General features: G+C 40.9%; 1 protein-coding gene across 3 annotated transcripts in view; it reads right to left on the bottom strand.

The window, feature by feature from the left end:
* HSPA4L (heat shock protein family A (Hsp70) member 4 like) overlaps positions 1–18459 on the bottom strand; it is a 29723-nt gene extending 11264 nt beyond the window's left edge. The window contains exons 1-14 of one of the 3 annotated variants that reach the window (XM_074823620.1): positions 18131–18259; positions 17274–17540; positions 14980–15218; positions 13665–13722; positions 12102–12242; positions 10430–10552; positions 8861–8960; positions 7212–7345; positions 6042–6286; positions 5880–5956; positions 4528–4679; positions 3908–4014; positions 3371–3504; positions 1944–2146 (exon numbers count right to left, since the gene is read on the bottom strand). In XM_074823620.1, coding sequence (XP_074679721.1) covers positions 1944–2146; positions 3371–3504; positions 3908–4014; positions 4528–4679; positions 5880–5956; positions 6042–6286; positions 7212–7345; positions 8861–8960; positions 10430–10552; positions 12102–12128 — 1302 coding nt within the window. In that variant the 5' untranslated portion in view covers positions 12129–12242; positions 13665–13722; positions 14980–15218; positions 17274–17540; positions 18131–18259. Of the gene's footprint in view, positions 1–1943; positions 2147–3370; positions 3505–3907; positions 4015–4527; positions 4680–5879; positions 5957–6041; positions 6287–7211; positions 7346–8860; positions 8961–10429; positions 10553–12101; positions 12243–13664; positions 13723–14979; positions 15219–17273; positions 17541–18130 lie in introns of all 3 variants that reach the window. The other 2 variants (XM_074823622.1, XM_074823619.1) reach the window with 2 other exon arrangements.
* Between the last annotated feature and the right edge of the window lie 1286 nt (positions 18460–19745).

The following is a 19745-nucleotide window of genomic DNA, read 5'->3' as shown; positions in this document are numbered from 1 at the left end:
GATCACTTGACTTAGTTTAAGTAATACAATTCTCTGTTGGCATTGCAAAAAACTTTTAATAATATAGTAATGGATAAGTCTAAAGTTTTCAGGATGACTCCAATACCTGGTCATCCAGAACATCCACAGGTAACGAGCTGTAGCTGAGGTCTGAAAGATCTAAGATTACTTCCATTACAAGGAATTAAGATTCCTGGATTCACAAATTACATATGCATATAAAATAACTTACTGTTAGTTCTGTGAAATACAAGAAAAATTACTGAAGGATTTCACACTCTAGCACAGGTGTGTATGTTGCAGTTAAGCTATGTTAATTTACTCAGCATGTTTTTAATGATAAAAGTTGAAAACAAGAAGGCTACTTTTACCAAATTTAAGTTTTGTCACTTCAGAGTAGGTAAAAAAAAGTAAAATCCTCATTTACTGTTCTTACTGTTCACACAGAAAAGGCAACAACTGGAAGGAACAGTTTTGCCTACACAGAAAAGCTAGAGGAGGAAAACAGTACATATATACACCACAGACCTCCTCCTCAGAGTCAAGGGTATCATCCTCAATAATGAAAGGTAATTGCTGACAAGCGCCATTGTAAAACAGAAGCTGTGTTAGATGAATAGAAGTACCAGATTGAAAGCCTGAGGATGGAAGTGGTTACTCTTGTACGGAACACAGAGTACTCATCTTCGTACTCCACATGCAGTACGCCCATTACACTAAATGCCAGCTAGGTCACTTGCAACTGTTTTTCACTTGTATACAAACATCAGATGCAGAGCACTTGTCCACAAGGAAATGTGTCATGTTTGGCATTTCAAATATGCTCAAATTCCTGGAAAGCAGTATAATATTTAAGGAGTTGCTTTTATAAATTACATAATGCTAATTGTGTAACCACTTGCTCTAATTCCTGTAGTATATTCAGCCAAAGTGGGAAAAGCTGGTAAGAACAAATTTTGAAAGACTATGACAGGAAATGCCTTCACCCCTTCTTTCAAATAAAGCGCAGAGTGTTTGCTTTTGGTCCAACCTTACTCCCTAAGGAACCCCCTCTCAAGTACATCTAACAGCCTGTGAGACCAGTCACTCTGCTGTGCACTTTGCAAGCTCAGAAAGGCGGCAGCTTGCCCACTGCTTTATCCTCTTTTTCTCTGTGCTATCATCTCTCTCCCCTGTGAGCTGTGACGTAACCAAAATCCCAAGCTGTAGAAGGGCACAAGCGAAAAAGAAAGGCTGCCAATGCCACCGCTGGTGTGCTACTCCCTGGCAGCCAGCCCTCAACTCTAGTGTCAAATGTAAGAGCTGCCCCTCACTTCTCTTGGTGATCTACTTTCAGTATGCAGTGCACTATCAAGAAAGTTGATCCTCCTTGCACTAGAACGACAGGAAGGTCATTTTGTTCATTTTTCAGTATTAATGACAAAGCTGTTGCACATTTATTTCCAGTAATTTTCCCCTATGGGCTTGTAAGCCAGTTTGTAAGAACTACCAGTACTGAAGTACATAAAGAAGTGCCCTTGCTGAAAGAATGTTTGTAAAGAACAAGCTTTCCATACACAAAAGAAATACCATATATTTTTTACTCAATGAAAATGTAGTACTTGAGGAAAAACCTTTTAGAATTAGTTTGTCAACAGATCTCTTTAAATATCCTGCCATTTGACAGCAACACTAGATAATCCTAAAACCAGCAGATAGATGGTAAAGAACAATGAAAAAATTACTTTTTTCTTTAGAATCTGTTTTCACATTCTGTTTTGCTTTCTTAGTGCCACATGTCACCAGTGCTTTAATAATAAACAAGAAGAAATGTGTTACATAACTGAAGAAATAACCTAAGGGTGGAGAAGCACTAATTGTGAAAAGCTATACACTATGATTTAATCTTAATTATTGGCTCTGTCAGAATTACAAGGAGTGTAGATATTTACAAGTATACATACCAGCTCATCATCTCTGCCTTGGTTCTTACTTGATGATTCAGTGTCCATAGGCGTGTCATTGTGATCTCCCTCTATGTTCTGCTTCTCTATTATAGAAGCATTAGCCACGCTGAAAAGGCCATGAATATTGACACGCACTTTAACCTTCACTTTGGAATTGTCGCCATCATGTTGGGGACCAACGTTTTGAATAGTAAAACGCCCTTGAAAAAACAAAAAAGGTTTTTAATTGTTCTTCCAACAAATAGCGAAAGAGGAAAAAAAAGAAATTAAATACATTCCTGGAAAGGTGTTGATTTAAATAGCAACTTCACGTAACTTAAATAAACTATGTGGAAACTTCCTACTTAGTTGTCAATTCTACAATGTAAGCCACAGCTAGATAAACTAAAACCTGTTCCCCCACTATTATCAGTTAACTGATAATTAATAAGATGTTCCTCCTTGATCTGTATTTCATAAAAAAGTCAAGATAACACTGTTAGGTATTCTGCTTCTCTGTTGCCTTCTCTAACTATCACACTAGAGAAATTACTCTTCATTCATCTTGAATGGTTTCTTTCATCCACGTAACTCAAAACTTTGCACTGAAAAACAAAGCGTTAAACAGAGATAACAGATTCTATTTGAATTTGGTAACATGAACGCACCACACATTGTGGAGAATGAACAGTGCTTATCAAGGCTTCTGGAAGCAGCGAGGTTGGTATTTTATTTTGCAACCTGCTGGAAATCTGAGTGTAAAGGATGCAAACTGTGCGCATGCAAAGGAGAATGCAAGAAATCGGTTTTCTTCAGGAAAGAACATAGACAGCTGAATAGGTAGCACCAAGTTTATATCAGATATGTAAATAAGTACATAAAGTTGTGAATTAAAGACCCTGAGGAGTCTACTTATAACTGCAAGTAAGGTAGTATTAGCTACCAGGAAACTTATTCATATCATCTAGTACTTTAGACTCCACTATAGATGCTTAAGTTCAGGAAATGCCTGTCTTGTATGTTCTCAGATTAACAGGAAGAGACATGACAGATAACTATCTAGTGCCGAGAGCTCCTTTGATCCAATTTCTTTGAAAAATCCAGGCTGGTGGGCACGTAAGATCCTTATCCATTTTACAGAGGTTGAAAGAACCAGACAATAGAGCACTCCACTTCTTGTACCTACTTTTTTTAAAAGCATTCAGAAACGGCTAAGACAGAATGAAGAAACTAAATTTTTTTAGGAACTGCAAAAAGATATGGATACTGTTTGATAACTGCATCTAAACGAAAAAGACTGCGCTGAGCCTTTTTAAAGAACCTAGACTTTTCTGTAACCCAGGAAATATGGAAATAAGATACCTTAAAAAAAAAAAAAAAAGGAGAACCCCTTTTCCCATTATCAACATGAGTTGGCTATGCAGTTTTTATTCACATGTCCTTACCTATTCTGGAATCAGGATAAGGCACTTCATGCGGATGGGTATAGTAAGCTTCCAGGTCAAAAGGCTCTTTCTTGTGAAAAGTAATTACTTTTGAGAAAGGAGCAGCATGGTTCTTACTGAAAACTTCACATTCCCTAAAGCAGTAAAATATTAAGCAAGGTTAAACCACTGACCATAACATAATTGATAATCAAAATCAAGGTATGTTAATGATCAGCAGCCATGCTAACCAAGCAGCTAAATAATTTAGTTTAAGTCAGTTCGTGACAAGAGTTGCAGGTTGAGGGCCTGTAGGTCTGAAATCTGGACTATGCATTGTGTTACGCTTCTTAAATTAAGCAAGTTCACACCAACATTTTTTAATTAAATATACTTCCAACTATTAAGCAGTAGTGAGAATCAAGGGGTGTAATGCAAAAAAAGAAAATTAACCCTACTCGAGTGTCTGACAAGTCTGAGGCCTGGTCTTTCCCACAGCTCAAAATTTTTCTTTATATACACAAACACAGACTTTTTAGCAGCCACTGTACAACTTACCCTGTTCCTTCTTCGTAAGATGATTTCCATCTTAACGTTACAGAATAAGGAACAACATCTGTGATGGAAAATTCACGCACTTTAAAAGCGGGGGAAAGAATTGCACACTAGAAAACAAAGATCAAAATTGTATTATATCCATGTAGTCAAATAAATGGCAAGTACAATAGTTAATACCTAAGTGCAATAAGGCTACAATTCATGTAGGTCACATGGAGGTCCTGCTTATCACAGGACTTTTAACAGAAACTTCCTATGCTTAGTAGGAAGTTAACTGAACTGAAAGACAACTAAATTAAAGTAATAGTAACAGATACTACTTCAAAGCCCAGTGGTTGTCAGTAAAGCTACCCAGCAAAACTTCCAAATGACTACACAGAAGTGGATCAGTGCAATTTGGGTCATCAAATTTAACAGGTCTCGAACTAGATTATCCTTCTAACGTGACACAGCAGCAAATTAACAATTGTAACAATTTCTGACATAGTCACTGTCACCAACTGTTGAAAGAACAAGTAAGACTCTGCATCTTGTTTCAGCTATAGTATCTTTTGTTTAGTTAGTTGTATTTCATTAGTCCATGATGTTAAAGAAGCAATACAGAAGTTTAATAACTATACCTGCAAGGCACAGCCTCTTGCAACAGCTTCATCAGCATTTAGCGTGGTACTTATCTCTTTACAGAAAAAGTTAGAGATCTGCTCCTTTACTGCTGGAATTCTAGTAGCCCCACCTACTATTTCTATACTGTAGATATCTTCACGCTGAAGTTCTAGAAAAGAGAGTGCATGGCCTTAAGTTATCATCAAGCTATCAAAAAGCTGTCTTTGGACAACCAAAAATGTTCTCTTAGTATCTAGATGCTGTGACAAGCACTGAATATATTCAACAGCCAACAAGATCTTTAAAACCAGATTTGTCATGATGTGTCCTAATCAAACTCTTTGTCCCTCCTGCAGGCTACAAAGTTTTCTAGTTACATAAACCTGGAAAATGCAGAAGCCAAGCATCAATGAGGACAGCTGTTCTTTAAAATGCATTACAATGCACCCTTTTCTGATGGGCATAAACTCAGGGGTGTGAAATCAGGTTTTCTTTGGCAGCCTGGCACTACTGACAATACCTCACCCCTCCCAAACAAGAACAACAAAATGAAAATCAAATATACCTCATTTTACGTCTGGTTTAATTTTGGTTGCTGATAAAGAAAAGCAAACCCCTTAACTAAGAATATGTAATAAATATTGGACTGTGCTTGCAGGGTAACTTTTTACTTCTGATTTCAGGATACATCTATAAAGTGATCTCAAACAACTGTCAGTCCTTGAACAGCTCTGCTCAGCAGTTATTCAGAGGGTCTTGCTTCCCCTATTAGCTATCTAGCCAAGTCATCAGATAAGCAAAATTCTTCTCTTTCTTTTAGTTGCAGATGCTGGAATTAGGGGTAAAAGCCTTTTTCTGTGAAAGTCTAATTCTCTCCTTTACGCTACATTAGGCAAAAAAAAAAAAAAAAAAAAAATTGTTATTTGCACATGCTTCAGGTAATTTATTTCAAGAATATGCTGCCAAATTCTCAGGTCAGTGAGGACATGTATGTACCACATATGGAACAGGCTGGCCAGACAGTTGCAGTAAAGAGTAATAGCTTTTCCCATCATGGTTTTGGTTTGGTTGTTTGTGTTTTGAAATAAAACGATCTCTCAGAGTGCCAACCTCTTCCATTACACAGGGTGAATGAGGGTCAATAAACCAAGGTTGCAGTGATATGTGCACTAAATGAGGCAGGAATGGGATCATGCATACATGACAAGCATATGAATGGAACTTACATTTAACTTTTCAGTACTTAGCTTTGCAATTCTAATAAATACAAAAATATATTAAAAAGATAATCATTAAAGAGATCTAGGATAACGATTACTAGTTACTTTCTTGAAGCAGAAGTACTACCTAAACTGACACTCCTACTTACTAGCTTGATCCATGGCTGCTCTTAGAGGAGGTTCCACTCGGGACAGAAGGGCAGCACATAACTGCTCAAACTGAGCTCTGCAGAACAGGGAAAGTGTTTCACATTACAAGACAGCTTAGAGACCACACTTCACTGCACTGCAGTGAAAATAATGCACAGTACCTGTTCATCTTGCTGGAGACATCAAGGTCATTCATGAAGCACTCAATATTGAGTGGAAGGTCAGAAGCATTTGCACTCATAAGCTTCTTTAGTTTTTCACATTCCTGATACAATCGTAGCAGCGCTCGGGGATTCTCTTTTACATTCAGTTTGTATTTTGTCCTAAATTCTTCAGAGAAGTAGTCTACCAAAGCCTCATCAAAATTCCTACCGCCTACAAAAGGGTCAAAGGTAGTAGCCAAGACCTGCGCAGAAGTGAAAGAACAGAGATTAAAAGTTAGTTAGACAATGTTTGTTTAGATACAGGGAGAGCTTTCATATAGATACTAGTTGTAGAAGTTAACACCTTTAAAAACAGGTTTGATATGGGAAAACTCTTTGTGGTTTTCTCACTATCTTCTATGCAGTTGCCAGATAGGACAACTTAAAAAGATCACTCCTGAATTACTTAGTTTCTGCCCTCCTCAAATAAAATACTATCACATCCACCATGCTGTTTTCTACCATGCTGCAGCCCCTACTCTATTTACTAGTTCACTCAAAAAAAGGTAGACTAGGATAGTGATTTTGTCATTACTCGTTCTGTGTCATTTAGTCAAAACAGAAAAACTTGCTATCATTGTCCATATGACTTCAGATGACTACATTTTTCTACCAAAGACAAGCTTACAAAAACATTCAGCCATCAGTAGCTCACAAACAAAAATCTCCAAACCAGGATGTGAGACTGTTCAGTTTTACTTCACATCCTCTTGAATTTAGATTTTGAACCATCATGGATGGCAGAAGAAAAAAAATCATCAGAGCAATTCATGGAGTTCAAGAGTTTGACATGTCCGTTGCACAGCTACAATGCTTATGAGACTATGAGAATATGCAAATATTTCCATGATACAACATGGCACAAAAACCGCGCAGTATGCTTAATTGGCAAGCACTTTTCAAAACACACTTTTGGGGTACTTCATTTCTGCGCTTTATAAAGATTGATTTGCTGAATAGCCAAAAAAATAACAAAGTTTTTGTATTCAGCATTTCAAAAATATTTGGTATAGACATTTATTTAGTTTTAAAAAATTAGATCTTTCTAATTTTTTGTTTTTGTTTTGAGTATTGTTCAATTAAATACTTCAGGAATATAGGATTTCACTTCATGACTGAAAAGATTACCTTCAGTTTTCCCTTGTTAAAAGCACAGATTGAAACTTGGTACGCAGAATGCCCCATATCTACAAAGACCACATTTCTTGGCTTCTCTTCCAAGGCTGGCAGATCTTGCTTGTATATTCCATAGGCTAGTGCAACTGAAAAACACCAACCCACACAAGTTAAGGGAAAGCTGTACACAACTGTAAAGCACGCATTAAAAGTGCTACCAAAAGACACTACTTATGTTTACTCTTTCTAAACACCTCCATTACTCTGCTCAAATTGAATATAACTGTCAAAAAGGTCACAAGTTTTAGACCATTACGAGCTGCCACATTCTTTATTTTCATTTCTTACTGTCTGATTTATAGTTTTACTAATGTATCTCATGTTCATTCACATAGTTAACATTTAAGTATTCTGTATAACCTACCATCTCTTTCCAACAACAACTGCATGGTGTGCACCTTCAAAGCACTAACTTAAAGTCAGTAGCATATGCACCATCATAAATTTAAATTTGTAGATCCAAGATTTATGAGATTGGTTATTTTTGCTTCAGAATTACTGTTCATCAAGCAAACAGCCTATCACAAAGGAAGTTAACATGTTGAAAACACATTTTTCACTGACAAGGGAGGAAGCATTCCCCTGTATTTCAGTTCTGCTTGTAGCCAAATTAACGTAATTTGTGAAATTACACAATTAATCTCACGCTTACACCTCTCCTTTGAAATGCCGTACTTTCAGTATTTTTTAGCTCAGCTTTGCAAAATTCAAGCATGCTCAAGAGATAAAAAAAAATGTTTTAGAAGACTAGTTTATACACATCTGAAATTTCAATACCAGCACTCATTTGGAAAGTTGGTTGAGACTTTCCAAAAGCAAAGAGAATTTAAATCAAGGAAAAAGAATATTACTGGTTTAAAAAGCTCCAACTTTAGCTCCCATGAAGTGTAACATACTTCTATACCCTACCCTAGAATTTGCCAAAACCAGAGCAGGGCAGTAAATGCAGTTTGTGTAGAAGCAGCTTTTAAAGGAAACATATTAAGTAGTTAAAAGTGAAAAATCTTTGGATTACACATTTTAAAATTTCTTTTCAGTGTATTTAATTTCAAAGTATTAGCTTGTGATAAAAAAAGGATTTCTTTAATACTTCCGTGAGATTTCTTTTTACTCCAGAACACCCATCTACCAGTAAGCTGGAAAGAAAATTAGAAGACCCCACTACACACCTATGTTAAGTAATGTATTTACTGTAATCTTTCAGACAGATGCAGGGTACCTCTGATAACACTGCAGCATGCTATTATTTAATACCACAATTGAGAATTCGGGTCAGGGGCACACCCCAGCACACCCCACTGTAGCTCCACGGTGCAGCAGAGAGGTTAAGCACAGATCCCAGCTTTATTTCAGAAGCAGAGTAGCTATTTTCAAGTGGCACTGTATTCAACTTAGCAAGTCCAAACTCTCATCATGTCTCTTAAGTGCCAAACACCACCCCACCAGCATAGTTGCTGTGTTTCCAGTTCCCAAGCTAGATTGGGCAGTACTGGCATGGATAGTTTTTCTCCAAGCTCCTAATTGTGTAACAGGAGTACGTCATCACCCTCACAGATTCAATAGTCTGAATGGAGAAAAAAAAAAAAGCTGCTGCCCTTTACCTGCTGTAGTTTCATTCATCAGCTTCAGACAATTTAATCCTGCAATCTGTGCAGCCGCCATTACAGACCTCCTCTCAGCATCAGTGAAAAAACTGGGTACCTGTTTCCAAAAAATAATTATATATTATGAAATACGGACTTTTTAATTTAAAGAAGTCAGGCTTATCCATTAAGTAACCCTATAAATTTCAATACCACAAGAAACCGTTATAAGCTAACCTCAGATTAGTAAGGTAGTCTGAATAAAACAGCTAGGTAATTAATTTTAGTGCATACTTTAATTAAAATTTCAAAATAGGACAAAAAGTGACATCCAGCGCTGCTTAAGCACCAAAAAATCTGAAGGTGCTTTCTCAGATTCTTCTGATGATTCTTTGATCTTAAAATCATTACCAGTTTCTGAAAACATTTGTGCAGCACAAAGGCAACACAATAAATATTCATACACAGCCCCCGAATAAGCTACTGCAGAAGCACTACAGTGGCGCTGGAACTAAACTTAGTGCTAAACTAAACTTTGTGTTACAACTGAAGCTGTATCCATTTTACAGTTATCAGTGCCAGCTCACAGTGTGCTACAGTATTCAGTTCCACCAAAAATAGCCAAAGCACAATCGGAGCCCATTTAGAAACTGGCTGCAATCAGCTGGCACATCTTCAACTTCAGTCAAGCTTAAGACCTAGATCTACATTCATAGTGTATATCGTTAGCTACCATTGGGGTGTATTGCCAAGGATCCTTGTTTGCGTGGGAGGTATTCTCTCTAAGTGACTTTGTATACCATGAGGAAGCAAGGAAAAAGATCAAAGCAGATTTCTAACAGCTCAGGTATACAGCTTTCCAGTCTCTGTGCCTCTGTCTGAGAGGGGCGATAACTGCAATACTTCACGCCCATACTTCTTACCAGAGCAAGAGCAGAATTGAAGCAGTAAACAAAGACAATGTGAAAAGCAGACGTTTAGGACTTCATATCAACAACAAAACCTCATCTTCAAGCTCCTCCCCCTACACCCCTGCCATGGGCGAGGACACTACCTAAAAACCCCAACACAAGTAAACCAGCCAAATAAAAAGACTTTTTCAAACAAATGCAGGTAGTTTGGGCTCTCAAATTGCCGGTATGACCCTCACAGCCATGAAATTCAGGCAGCTCTCTGCTACACTACAAACCAGCAGTGTTCAACCATGTAACAATGAAGAAATTCAACATGAATTTGGACAGGTTCTTCAGAATGGAGGAAGAGATGCTTACACACAGGACAGTCCCCATTTATAACAGGAACTACAGGAATCATTACTGTGTGTAGCACTTGGGAGTTAGCCAGTCTGGATCAGCTTAAGAAGCATGTTCTTTCTGCAAACACACGATTTAACAAATTTTCTATCTTCTCACACATGATTACAAAAGCATCCTCATTTGGAAAAACCTGTAATAAAGGCCCATTTCTGGAGGAATGCAATTTCTATCCACTACTTTTATCTCTTTACCATTGCACCACAGCAGAAATGGTACTGGCTTGCATGAAGTGATCTATAAAAAGAATTGCAATAAATTTATTACAACTTACTGAAATCACGCAGTCTGCCACTGGTTTCTTCAAAGCACTTTCTGAAGTCTCTTTAAGTTTGGCCAGTAACATTCCTGTAATCTGTTCAATTGCAAACTGTCTCTCTTCATCTAGGTATCTCACCTGAAACAGAGAATTGTGGTACTGTAATAATCATCTCAACTTATCTCTAAGATGTACGAATCGGTATTTTTTTGTAATTTTTGAGCACTGAGACCAAGTTTAACACCAGACTGGACACAAATAACTCTCCGTATCAACTGATGCTATGATTTGTGCTACCTACAACAAATCATCACAGTTCAGTTTAGCTGGAAATTGTTTTGTGGGAAACTTTAACACCTGAGTTACCTCGAGGGGCTATTCACAATGCTGCAGTATTTTTGTCAGAATTTTTTAAAATAAAAAACCCAAAAATAAAAGGAAAATGCGTAATACACATAGAAGCACATTTGTTCTAATATGAGCTAAATATAAAGAGTTTTGGAGCAAACCCAAGGAACATTTGCTTCCTGCAAAGGTCACTCAAGCACAGGGAGGCAGGGAAGGGGCAAATGAGGCAACTCTTAACAGCCCTGCTCTGCTCAGGAAACACATCAGAATCTTCAGCCTTCACGTAAGGTTTTATGTCCTGAACTCCTGACAGGCTGCCACCTCTCTAGCAATCCCAAACACTCCTGTGCAGGGAAACCCATAAAGATGAGCAGCAACTATATTTGCACTGGGAATTAGTACGATATGAGCAGGTATACAGAACAAAAGAAACTCACTTTGTGTGGTATAAAGCCCTGCCAGAAAGCAGCTCAAAGTGCACTAGTGAGGATGATTGGGAGATTTGCTTCAGAAGTGCACTCCTGATCCAAATTAAAATGCTAAGACAGACACATTCAGAGACTGAAGCCAGAAAGCCTGAACTTTGAGAAGAGCACTTTCCAGCCATTTAGTTTGGAAGCAAATTAAAAATAACTTGCTTGGATTACATCTTCAGAGCATTATCTTGTTTTCCTGAAACTTGGTCTCTGCATGTCTGTAAAACCTAAACTCAGACAAGAATAATAATCACACACTGTAATTATATGTATTTGAAAGTAAGTCTAGTAAAGTAAGGTGAAAAGCTACTAATGCAACTATAGAAAGCCAATACAATTGATGAGAAACCTCAACAGACATCTCTCAAAGTACAGTACTTGAGCAGATGTTACTGCAGGGAATAAAATGTTCTTCATCTCTTGGCAACAGCAGGCTTATTACACATTCAATTTTATTGAAGGTGAATGAAACAAGCTTCACCTTTTTTGGTGTGAGAGCTATTAACATTTTATAGCATACCTGCATGGGAGACAATGCAATACCTTTTTTTACACAACTATTACTAGAAGACAAGAGCATGTAATACAGAGTGAGTACTGCAAATCTTCCTGAGCGTTTGAAGAAATTAATGCATTACAAGAAGAAACGTGAAACATGGCAAAACTATGCTAAGGCAGGGTCTGTGAAAGGTAAAAGGTGTTACTGTACTGGTTATCACCTGACATTTCTTTTCAAAATGACTAAGACTATATTTAGAGTTTTCTTAAGGCAAGTATGAGTCAGTTCAAGTAGGAAGTTAAGTGACAAAGGTCCAAAGTGCTCATCCCTACCACTAAAGATACTCTGCAAAGCTCTAACTCACCTTTACTCCTACGGAGCCATTCGGCATCTTCTGAAGTTCATAAGGAAGTTTGGCCCTTTCAGCTTGTATGTAAGGATCTTCAAATGCTCTTCCATGCAGTTTTTTGAAACCATGCAATGTATTTTTTACATTTGTGACAATCTGTGGAAAAGATATTTTATTCTTCATTACCCATGGCATGCAGACTATAGAATATCATCCAGAAAGGAACTCTTGTTATGTTAGGCTTAATGCACATACTGAAGACCCATGTCAAGCCCCACAAGTTTGCTGGAAAGCAAAGGGTGAGGGGAGAGAAAGAAGCATCTATTTTTTCATCTATGGTCTCCATTAAAAAAGTTCAAATTTACTTCCCTCTTTAATATCCATTAGCTTGCTGCCATCAATTATCACTGTACTTTTTATTTTAGAAGAGCTTTCTGATACAGTATGCAATATTTGAAATGACGTTACTTATTGTTGCAACGGCTGTCTGCAGGAACAAATGAAGTTATTACCTACATTCACCTTAAATGAAGCTTCAACAAATTAACACATTTCACTGCCTTTAAAGTTCTCCTCTAATTCAGATCCCATCTGGATATAAAGCCTCCCCACTCCTGTTCACTCATCAGTGTTTCAACCTAAACACTTTAAGGACAGACTTTTAAGTAGAGAAAGGACCAGAACAAATACCATCAAACACATTATTTAAGCTATCAAAAGCAATTACTCCACAGTAATCTTTTCCAAGATTAACTAGTCTAGTTTACTAGTCTAAATAGTAAACTTCATAGCTGGGAAGAGTACTGACAGGACACCTTCTTGCCAGCAAAGTCTGGGGTTGAACTCAGATAAAAAGTGTAAGTTTTCTCAGAATGAGAGGGATACAGCCTCTGCGTACAGCGACTGCTCATGGTACTACCAGTGGGCTCTACTATCTTCATACCCGCCAGGCAAATTGCCAGTTACCGACACTCTACATAAAGGGGAAGGAAGACCTCAGTGCGCTAACATGATGCATGGATGCACACAAAGAGGGTGAGACCCGACCTATTTTGAATTTGTAGAGTCACACTGGCTATCATGAATTTTTACGTATTTGCTTTCCAAAGGAAGGTTTTCCTAGGCTGCAAGTGAGTTCCAAATTGAGACAGTGCATTTGTTTCACATTATAAGCAACAATCAGTATCCGTACCAAACCTATGTTGCTCAACCTGAGTTTAAACTTTCTAAAACTAAGTACAGTATTCTTCCCCACCCCCAATGCAATTTAATTATGAACTCTATTCTTCCCATCAGGAGTAAGCAAGAAAAAAAAAAAAAAAATCTTTTAATGGGGAAGAAACAAGGTTTTCTGTTTCTTCCAATTTTTTACTTTGACAAAACAATGCAGAAATACTGTGTCGATTTTAATAAAGGGAAACACACTGTTGAAGCAGTAACTATTACTGTGAAAGGTACATTTACTGTAGAAAATTTACTTTAATAAATGTGATATTTTTCTATTTTAGTTACTTTTCTTCCCACAGTTCAAGAGGGGACAAGTGAGGTAAGTAATACCAGAGTTTTTGATCCATTTACCTGGCTCTTTGCTGCGTTCCCAATGGCCCGGGTCTTGGATCCTAAAGATATACATGCTCTAAGTAAAAACAGGAAAAAAAAAGAAATTCAGCTTTAAAAGAAAACATCATAAAATATTTCCATGATACTTTAAAACACCAATAAGAATTAAAAGTAGCAGAACATGGATGTGGCACTTCACTGCATGAAGCACAAGAATTTGCAATCGAATACTAATTATTTTGTTCTTTGCAAATGAGTTTAGAAACTGCAAGCAACCGCAATTGTTTTCATCATAATTTAAGGAATTCTTTAAAAGCATACATGTTCTACAGATCTTACCATGAAGGTAAGGAATTAATAGTTACTTCTGTGTGACAACTTATAACCAAAGAAGCCTAGGACATTTAGTTTAAAGACCTGAACTTTACTGGGTAGGTTTTCTTGACTCAACAACCCTGAAGTCTGATAGTACCACATCCACATTTTAAGAGCCCTTAGCAACAATAATCCTAAAACAACAATAAAGCCCCCCATCTAAGCCCAAGGTAGCTGAACAGCCCAGTTCTACACACTGTTGAGCACTTCCCGTGACTGAGGACTACCAGGTACACAATGCCAACAGGCAGAAGTGGAGGTGTCTGGCAACAGCTCCAGCCACCAAGGCCTGGGAAGCTCTGGAGGGTTCCTCAGCCCCTGCCAGCTTGCTGCTTCTCAGGCTACCACAGAGCACCCCTCTCAGCCTCGCCTCTGGCCCTAGCAAAGGCTGCCCCAGGTCTCCAGCCACCATCTGGCCACCTCACTGTTGTCTTTAGAAGCTTTTTTTTTTTGGAAGTTACTGTTGCCATACTTTCATTTTACAGATTTGAAATAGAACTCTTTCCCCAAAAGGGACCTGATCTGGCTAAAACCATTCAGTAGTAAGTAACAGATACAACCTGGATTTCATATGGTTCAAATTTAATTGTTTAATGAACACGTAAATGTCACTATAGTAGATTGCTTTCTGCCTCCTCTCCGTCATCACTACGAGGGCACTGTATGTAATTTGATAACTATTTAGCTACCTCTTCTGCTGTAGCACCACACTGAGCACACAAAACCTTCTCCAGATTTAACTGCTGCAAACAGACAATGCATTGCCCTACGTTTTCAAATATGTTCAGCTTTCACAAACAGCCTTTATAATTTTTAATGTGGCTTAACGCTACAATTCCCAATTATATTTTGTAATAGTTAAGAAAAGTCAGATAAAAGAGCAATTTAGAAAAGGTTCAAATGGTTTACAAGACATTTATTTTATGGATAATAACACGCTAGTGCTATTATACCACACCTTTTCAGTGTAGGAATTTGCTGACAGCATTACTTGCAAATATCCCTATGCAGAGCACGAAGTATCAAGTGAGCAGCTACTTCGCCCACCAGAGTTCCTGCAGCGGTTTGCTTCAGTAGCTCAGTTCCAGCTCAAGGAGATGGATGGTTTCTCCCCCCCCTTGGCTGGGAAGCAGCGATGTCAAAGAATAGAACATGCTCTCTTTGGCTCCAGACACTTCAGTTGTATCCAAGACAGCCCTTTAGGAAACACATCCACTGTGAGGATGCAAGTGTGACAACTGAACCGCCTCCCCCACCACTACCCTCAGCCAGCTTTGAAGGGAGCTTCTGAGCAGTACACAGACTTTTCTAAAGGCAGCAACTCTCTTCACCAGGACATTTCAATCCTCTCCATGCACTGTTTTGAAGAAGGTGCTACTGCATCATTTTAATTAGCCTGTGATTACACTAATTACACGTGGTCTGAAAAAAGTTACTAAAAAATTATGAGCTATCAACAATCAACTATTTTTCAACAAAACCACAGTGGTGAGGCACAGCACCCAAAGAGCCATCTGCCATCAGCTGAACATGCCCACCGTGCTAGAAATGCATACAACAGACTTGCTGGAGTTCCCAGTTCAGAAAAAACCAAGTGTCAGTTAACATCCAAAGAAACACTAAGGCCAAAAGCCTTAAAAACTACAAGTTCTTCTGAAACGGATGGCTTAATGGCAGAATCTCTTTCCTTTCTTTCTAGAACACTTGTGCTAAAGCTTCAAAGATGATACAGATTTTACAAACACTAACGCTCCCATACCTTAGACTACAGGATGTAGGTTTTAGGCAAACGATATTAATAAAGGATCACCTGAATGTTTTAAAAACTGGGACACTGTATTTATGACTTGAGTGCTGTATTAAATTGTGATAATACATATCTCCCATAAGTCTACACTGCTTTTATCTGTAGCACTGAAGTATGCTTACACTAACGCTGCACTGCTCACAGCAGTATTGCAGACACCTGAACCAGCTCCAAAACTGGAAGCTGGCTGCACTAATTAGCCTTGCCCAGAAAGAGCAATTAGCCCTGTAGAGCGCAGCCAGGACTGTCCTATCTTTAGGACATAACCCAGTATCTTTACATGGCTTAGTAACAGCACTCTGCCCCTGAAAGTGTGCTAGCTTGTCCAGAGCTAGTTCAGGTATTTTTGTACCACACTACACAGACATAAACATTAACACTTTGTATTTCTGGGAGCAAGTCCCAAGTATTTGGGACTCATCCAATCAATGGTTAAGTATTAGCTAACTTCAAGTGTCTCAAAACACATAAATAAAGAGTTCATTTACTGCATTGCCACATGTAAAAAGCAGAAAAGTTCTGATAATTTAAGAGTTAGATCTGCCTACATCACTCAAATCCTGCTTGAAGTAAGGTTTAGTTACTATGATAAACTTCCATAACAGCAATAAACCTGTTATATTTCTATTTACTTTTCTGGTTTGCCTCAAGACAACAGCATTAGGAAGGAAGTTCCTCGTGTTCTCCTATATAACATTTCGAAGAGAAGAAAAAAGCCAGGAGAAAAGTAACTCTGAAATAACCACAGCCTTTAAGTATCTGTGCACTCCAGATGCCATCTTGCTAACTGTGCTTTAAATCCCTTTCATAATCACTTTGCAAACGTCGGGAAAGTACAGTTACCCAGACGCTAATGCGAAAAAATATTAAATGCAGGGAAACCTACGTGAAGTCTACCTGCAAAGGACGCACTCCAAGAACAGCTAAGATTTGGAAGTGCTTCTTCGTCAGAAAGGGGAAGGAAACGGCAGCTGCCCAAGGATGCTCTGGACAGCAATTTCAGGGGTTCCGTGCACAGAATTTGACAGGTCCCAGAAACTCAGTTCTCACAAAAGGTGCACAAGAGTAATGCTTTCTTGAGAGTTAACGTGACAAGTATATTTTTATAGGTATTAAAGAGAATTTTAAAGAGCATTCCCATTAATACAGACAGAATATATTTTAGCACTCAACTTTTATACTTTTATAAAAACTTTTTAGAAAACAAACCCTACATTTCTGAGATCAAAAAGACAGCAATGGTGAAGGTACTATGGCCTCACACCGCTGAAACAGCTTTCTGCTGCTGGCTACAAATTCCCTTTATAAAAGGAAGCACCACCCAGACCCCGATTTTTATGAGTATTATACGAATTCCTGAATCCTCCTCGAAAATTATGCACAGATGGAGCTCGAAAAATCCTAGACGTATCCCATAGAAACAGAAGAGAAAAATCTCCACCTACTCTTGCGTATCCCATCATCACGGACGTTGCCCGCTGCCCCCCCCTTTCTTGCAAGACCTGGGTGTTGCACGGCCAACAGATGCAGCGCAAGTAGAAACAGGCTTAAAGAAGAGGGAACTCATCGCGCCACTTCCCGGTGAATCAACGCCCTCCTCCTCCCCGGTCTCGCCGCCACTCGCTCCATCATAAAATTGTTAATGAAAACACTTCAAGCCCAGGCAACCGCTTTAGAGTTGGGGAAACACACGCACTTAGCGGAGATCTTTGCTACACGAAACCAAAGTGTAACAAGGATAGGAAAAAAAAAAAAAATTAAAAAAACCACATTGTGCCCCAAGAGCCATGTGGCACATCCAGCACAGCGCGGTATTTCAAGGACACGGAAGAGTCAAAAGCGGGTGAGGGGGGGGGGAGGGGGGAGAAGGGACGGGACCAAGCGTTCCTGGGCTCGCCTCCTGCGCCAGCACCCCCATTTCTGCGCCTACTTCAAACGTTTCCCGCGTTGCCGGGAAAGGGGCCGCTCGCCCGGCAAGATCGGCCGCACACGGCTCCCGAGCGAGCGCCAGGCCTCGGCCGTTGCCCGGCTCTCGGCGCCGGCCAGCGCGGCCCCGCTCGCCTCCCGCCGGGGGAGCCGGAGGAGCCACCGGCGCCGGGCCGGCGCGCCAGAGCGGCGGGAGGAGCGCCCACGGGCCGCGGAAAGGACAAGGCCCTGCGGGGACACGCGCGGCTCCGCCCGGCCGCCTCAGGGTACCCGGTACGCCGGGAAGAGGGGGGCGGGAAAGGGCGGCCGGGCTCGCCGGCTAAGTGCCGGGGGGAGCTGTGGGGGCGCCGGGCGGCCCGGGAGCGCCGGTACTCACGGGGTGCAGCGGTCGCTGTACTCGTTGGCGATAGTCTCGATACCGCCGCTCCGCGCAACGCCGATGTAGCAGTTGAGGAAGCCGAGGTCAATGCCAACCACGGACATGGCTGCGCCTGGAGCTTCCCGCCGGCCTGGGACTACAGTGGCGGCGACCGTGTGGGGCTGCTGGGACCCGGCTCCTCGCCCGCCTCTCCCCCACTGCGGAGCACCGGCCACCAACCGGCGGGGACGCTGCTCTGCGCAGGCGCGCTGGGCCGGCCGGCGGGGAACCCGCCAGGCGCCGGCTGCGGCCTCGGCACTTTCCGGAAGGGCTCGGGCCGCGCCAGCTGCTGGCGACGCGCGTTCGAGAAAGATCTGGAAGGGGAGGGAGGGGGCGTTATCTAGAGCGACACCGCGCGCCCCGACGTCAGAGCCGCGGCGGGACACGCCCCCCGCCCCCTTAAAGGAGCCGCAGGGCCCAAGCGGCCGCCCCTCAGCGCGGTGGGGGGAGGGGGGCCGGCGCCGCGCGCCGCGCTCCGCGGGGCCGGGCCCGGCCCGGCCCGGCGCTAAACCACCACCTGCCCTCGCCTAACCGCCTTGATAGAAACGTTGGTTGCAACACACCTTAATTTAAGGTGATTATAATCATCTAGTGCAATTACTGCCCGGCGACGATGAGGGCGATAGATACCACCGGCCTCGGCGGCGGTGGGTCAGGGCTGCGGGGCGGCCGCCCTTCACCCCGGCATGCTGGGCCCGCTGAGGCGAAGAGCGGGCAAAGGCCCCGCGGGAGGTGGAAAAACCTGGAAAGCCCCCAGAGCGCCAAGGCACGGGGTTAGCCCCGTGGGCGACAGCCACCTTGGGCACCGAAAATGAAAGCCAGGCGTTGGTGGCTGGAAGGGAGGTGGGGAGTGTGCTTGGTGCCAGGCACAGGCAGAGACTTGGGACGGTCAAGTCCTGTCTTTTTCCCTCCCATTGCCAACACATACAGAAGACCTGTCCCCAGTTTGTGCCTACATATTCCCAGAAGCACCCTCATCTTTGTCATTTTTCCTTCCTAGAAAAAAGAGGTCTTAAAACCTGAGAACTGCAGTTACCCCATTTTTTTTATGGATGTCCTTTTTAAGTATGGAGGACTGAAAACCTACAAAACATACCTACAGGCTGGAACAGCTCTGTAAGTATACATTTGCTTCTAAAAATGACATCTCAATTTCACACAGCAATATGACATCTTCCTGACACAGCATGCGATACTGTGCTGCACAGTTTTGTTCCACCAGAGAGACTAAAAATAAGCACTAAACTAGATCCGCATCCCTGTCAAGAGTTTTGATTATCTCCCCATTTGTTATTGTTTCACTGGTCTACTTCACAACCAGAAGTTTCCTAGTGAAGCTGACAGATGCTATTTCCCTCTAAAACCTCCAGAAGCAAGAGAAGCCACTGTTAAATAAGTTATTTGTAACACTACTATTATTAGTACAAGCAATTAACCACCTCATTTTCCTTGCTAGTATTAGGATCAGAAAGGCAAACTGGGTCCAGGCCCACCTCCAATAGTCAGAGAGACAAATCCCAACTCAGGTTTCTGCTCTGCTTGTTTCAGTTCCTGTTACAAAACCAGTTCTCGG

The sequence above is a fragment of the Strix aluco genome, chromosome 4 (assembly GCF_031877795.1).
Source record: "Strix aluco isolate bStrAlu1 chromosome 4, bStrAlu1.hap1, whole genome shotgun sequence".
NCBI lineage: Eukaryota > Metazoa > Chordata > Aves > Strigiformes > Strigidae > Strix > Strix aluco.
Note: the sequence above shows the minus strand (reverse complement) of the source record. Positions and strands in the feature narration are given on the sequence as shown.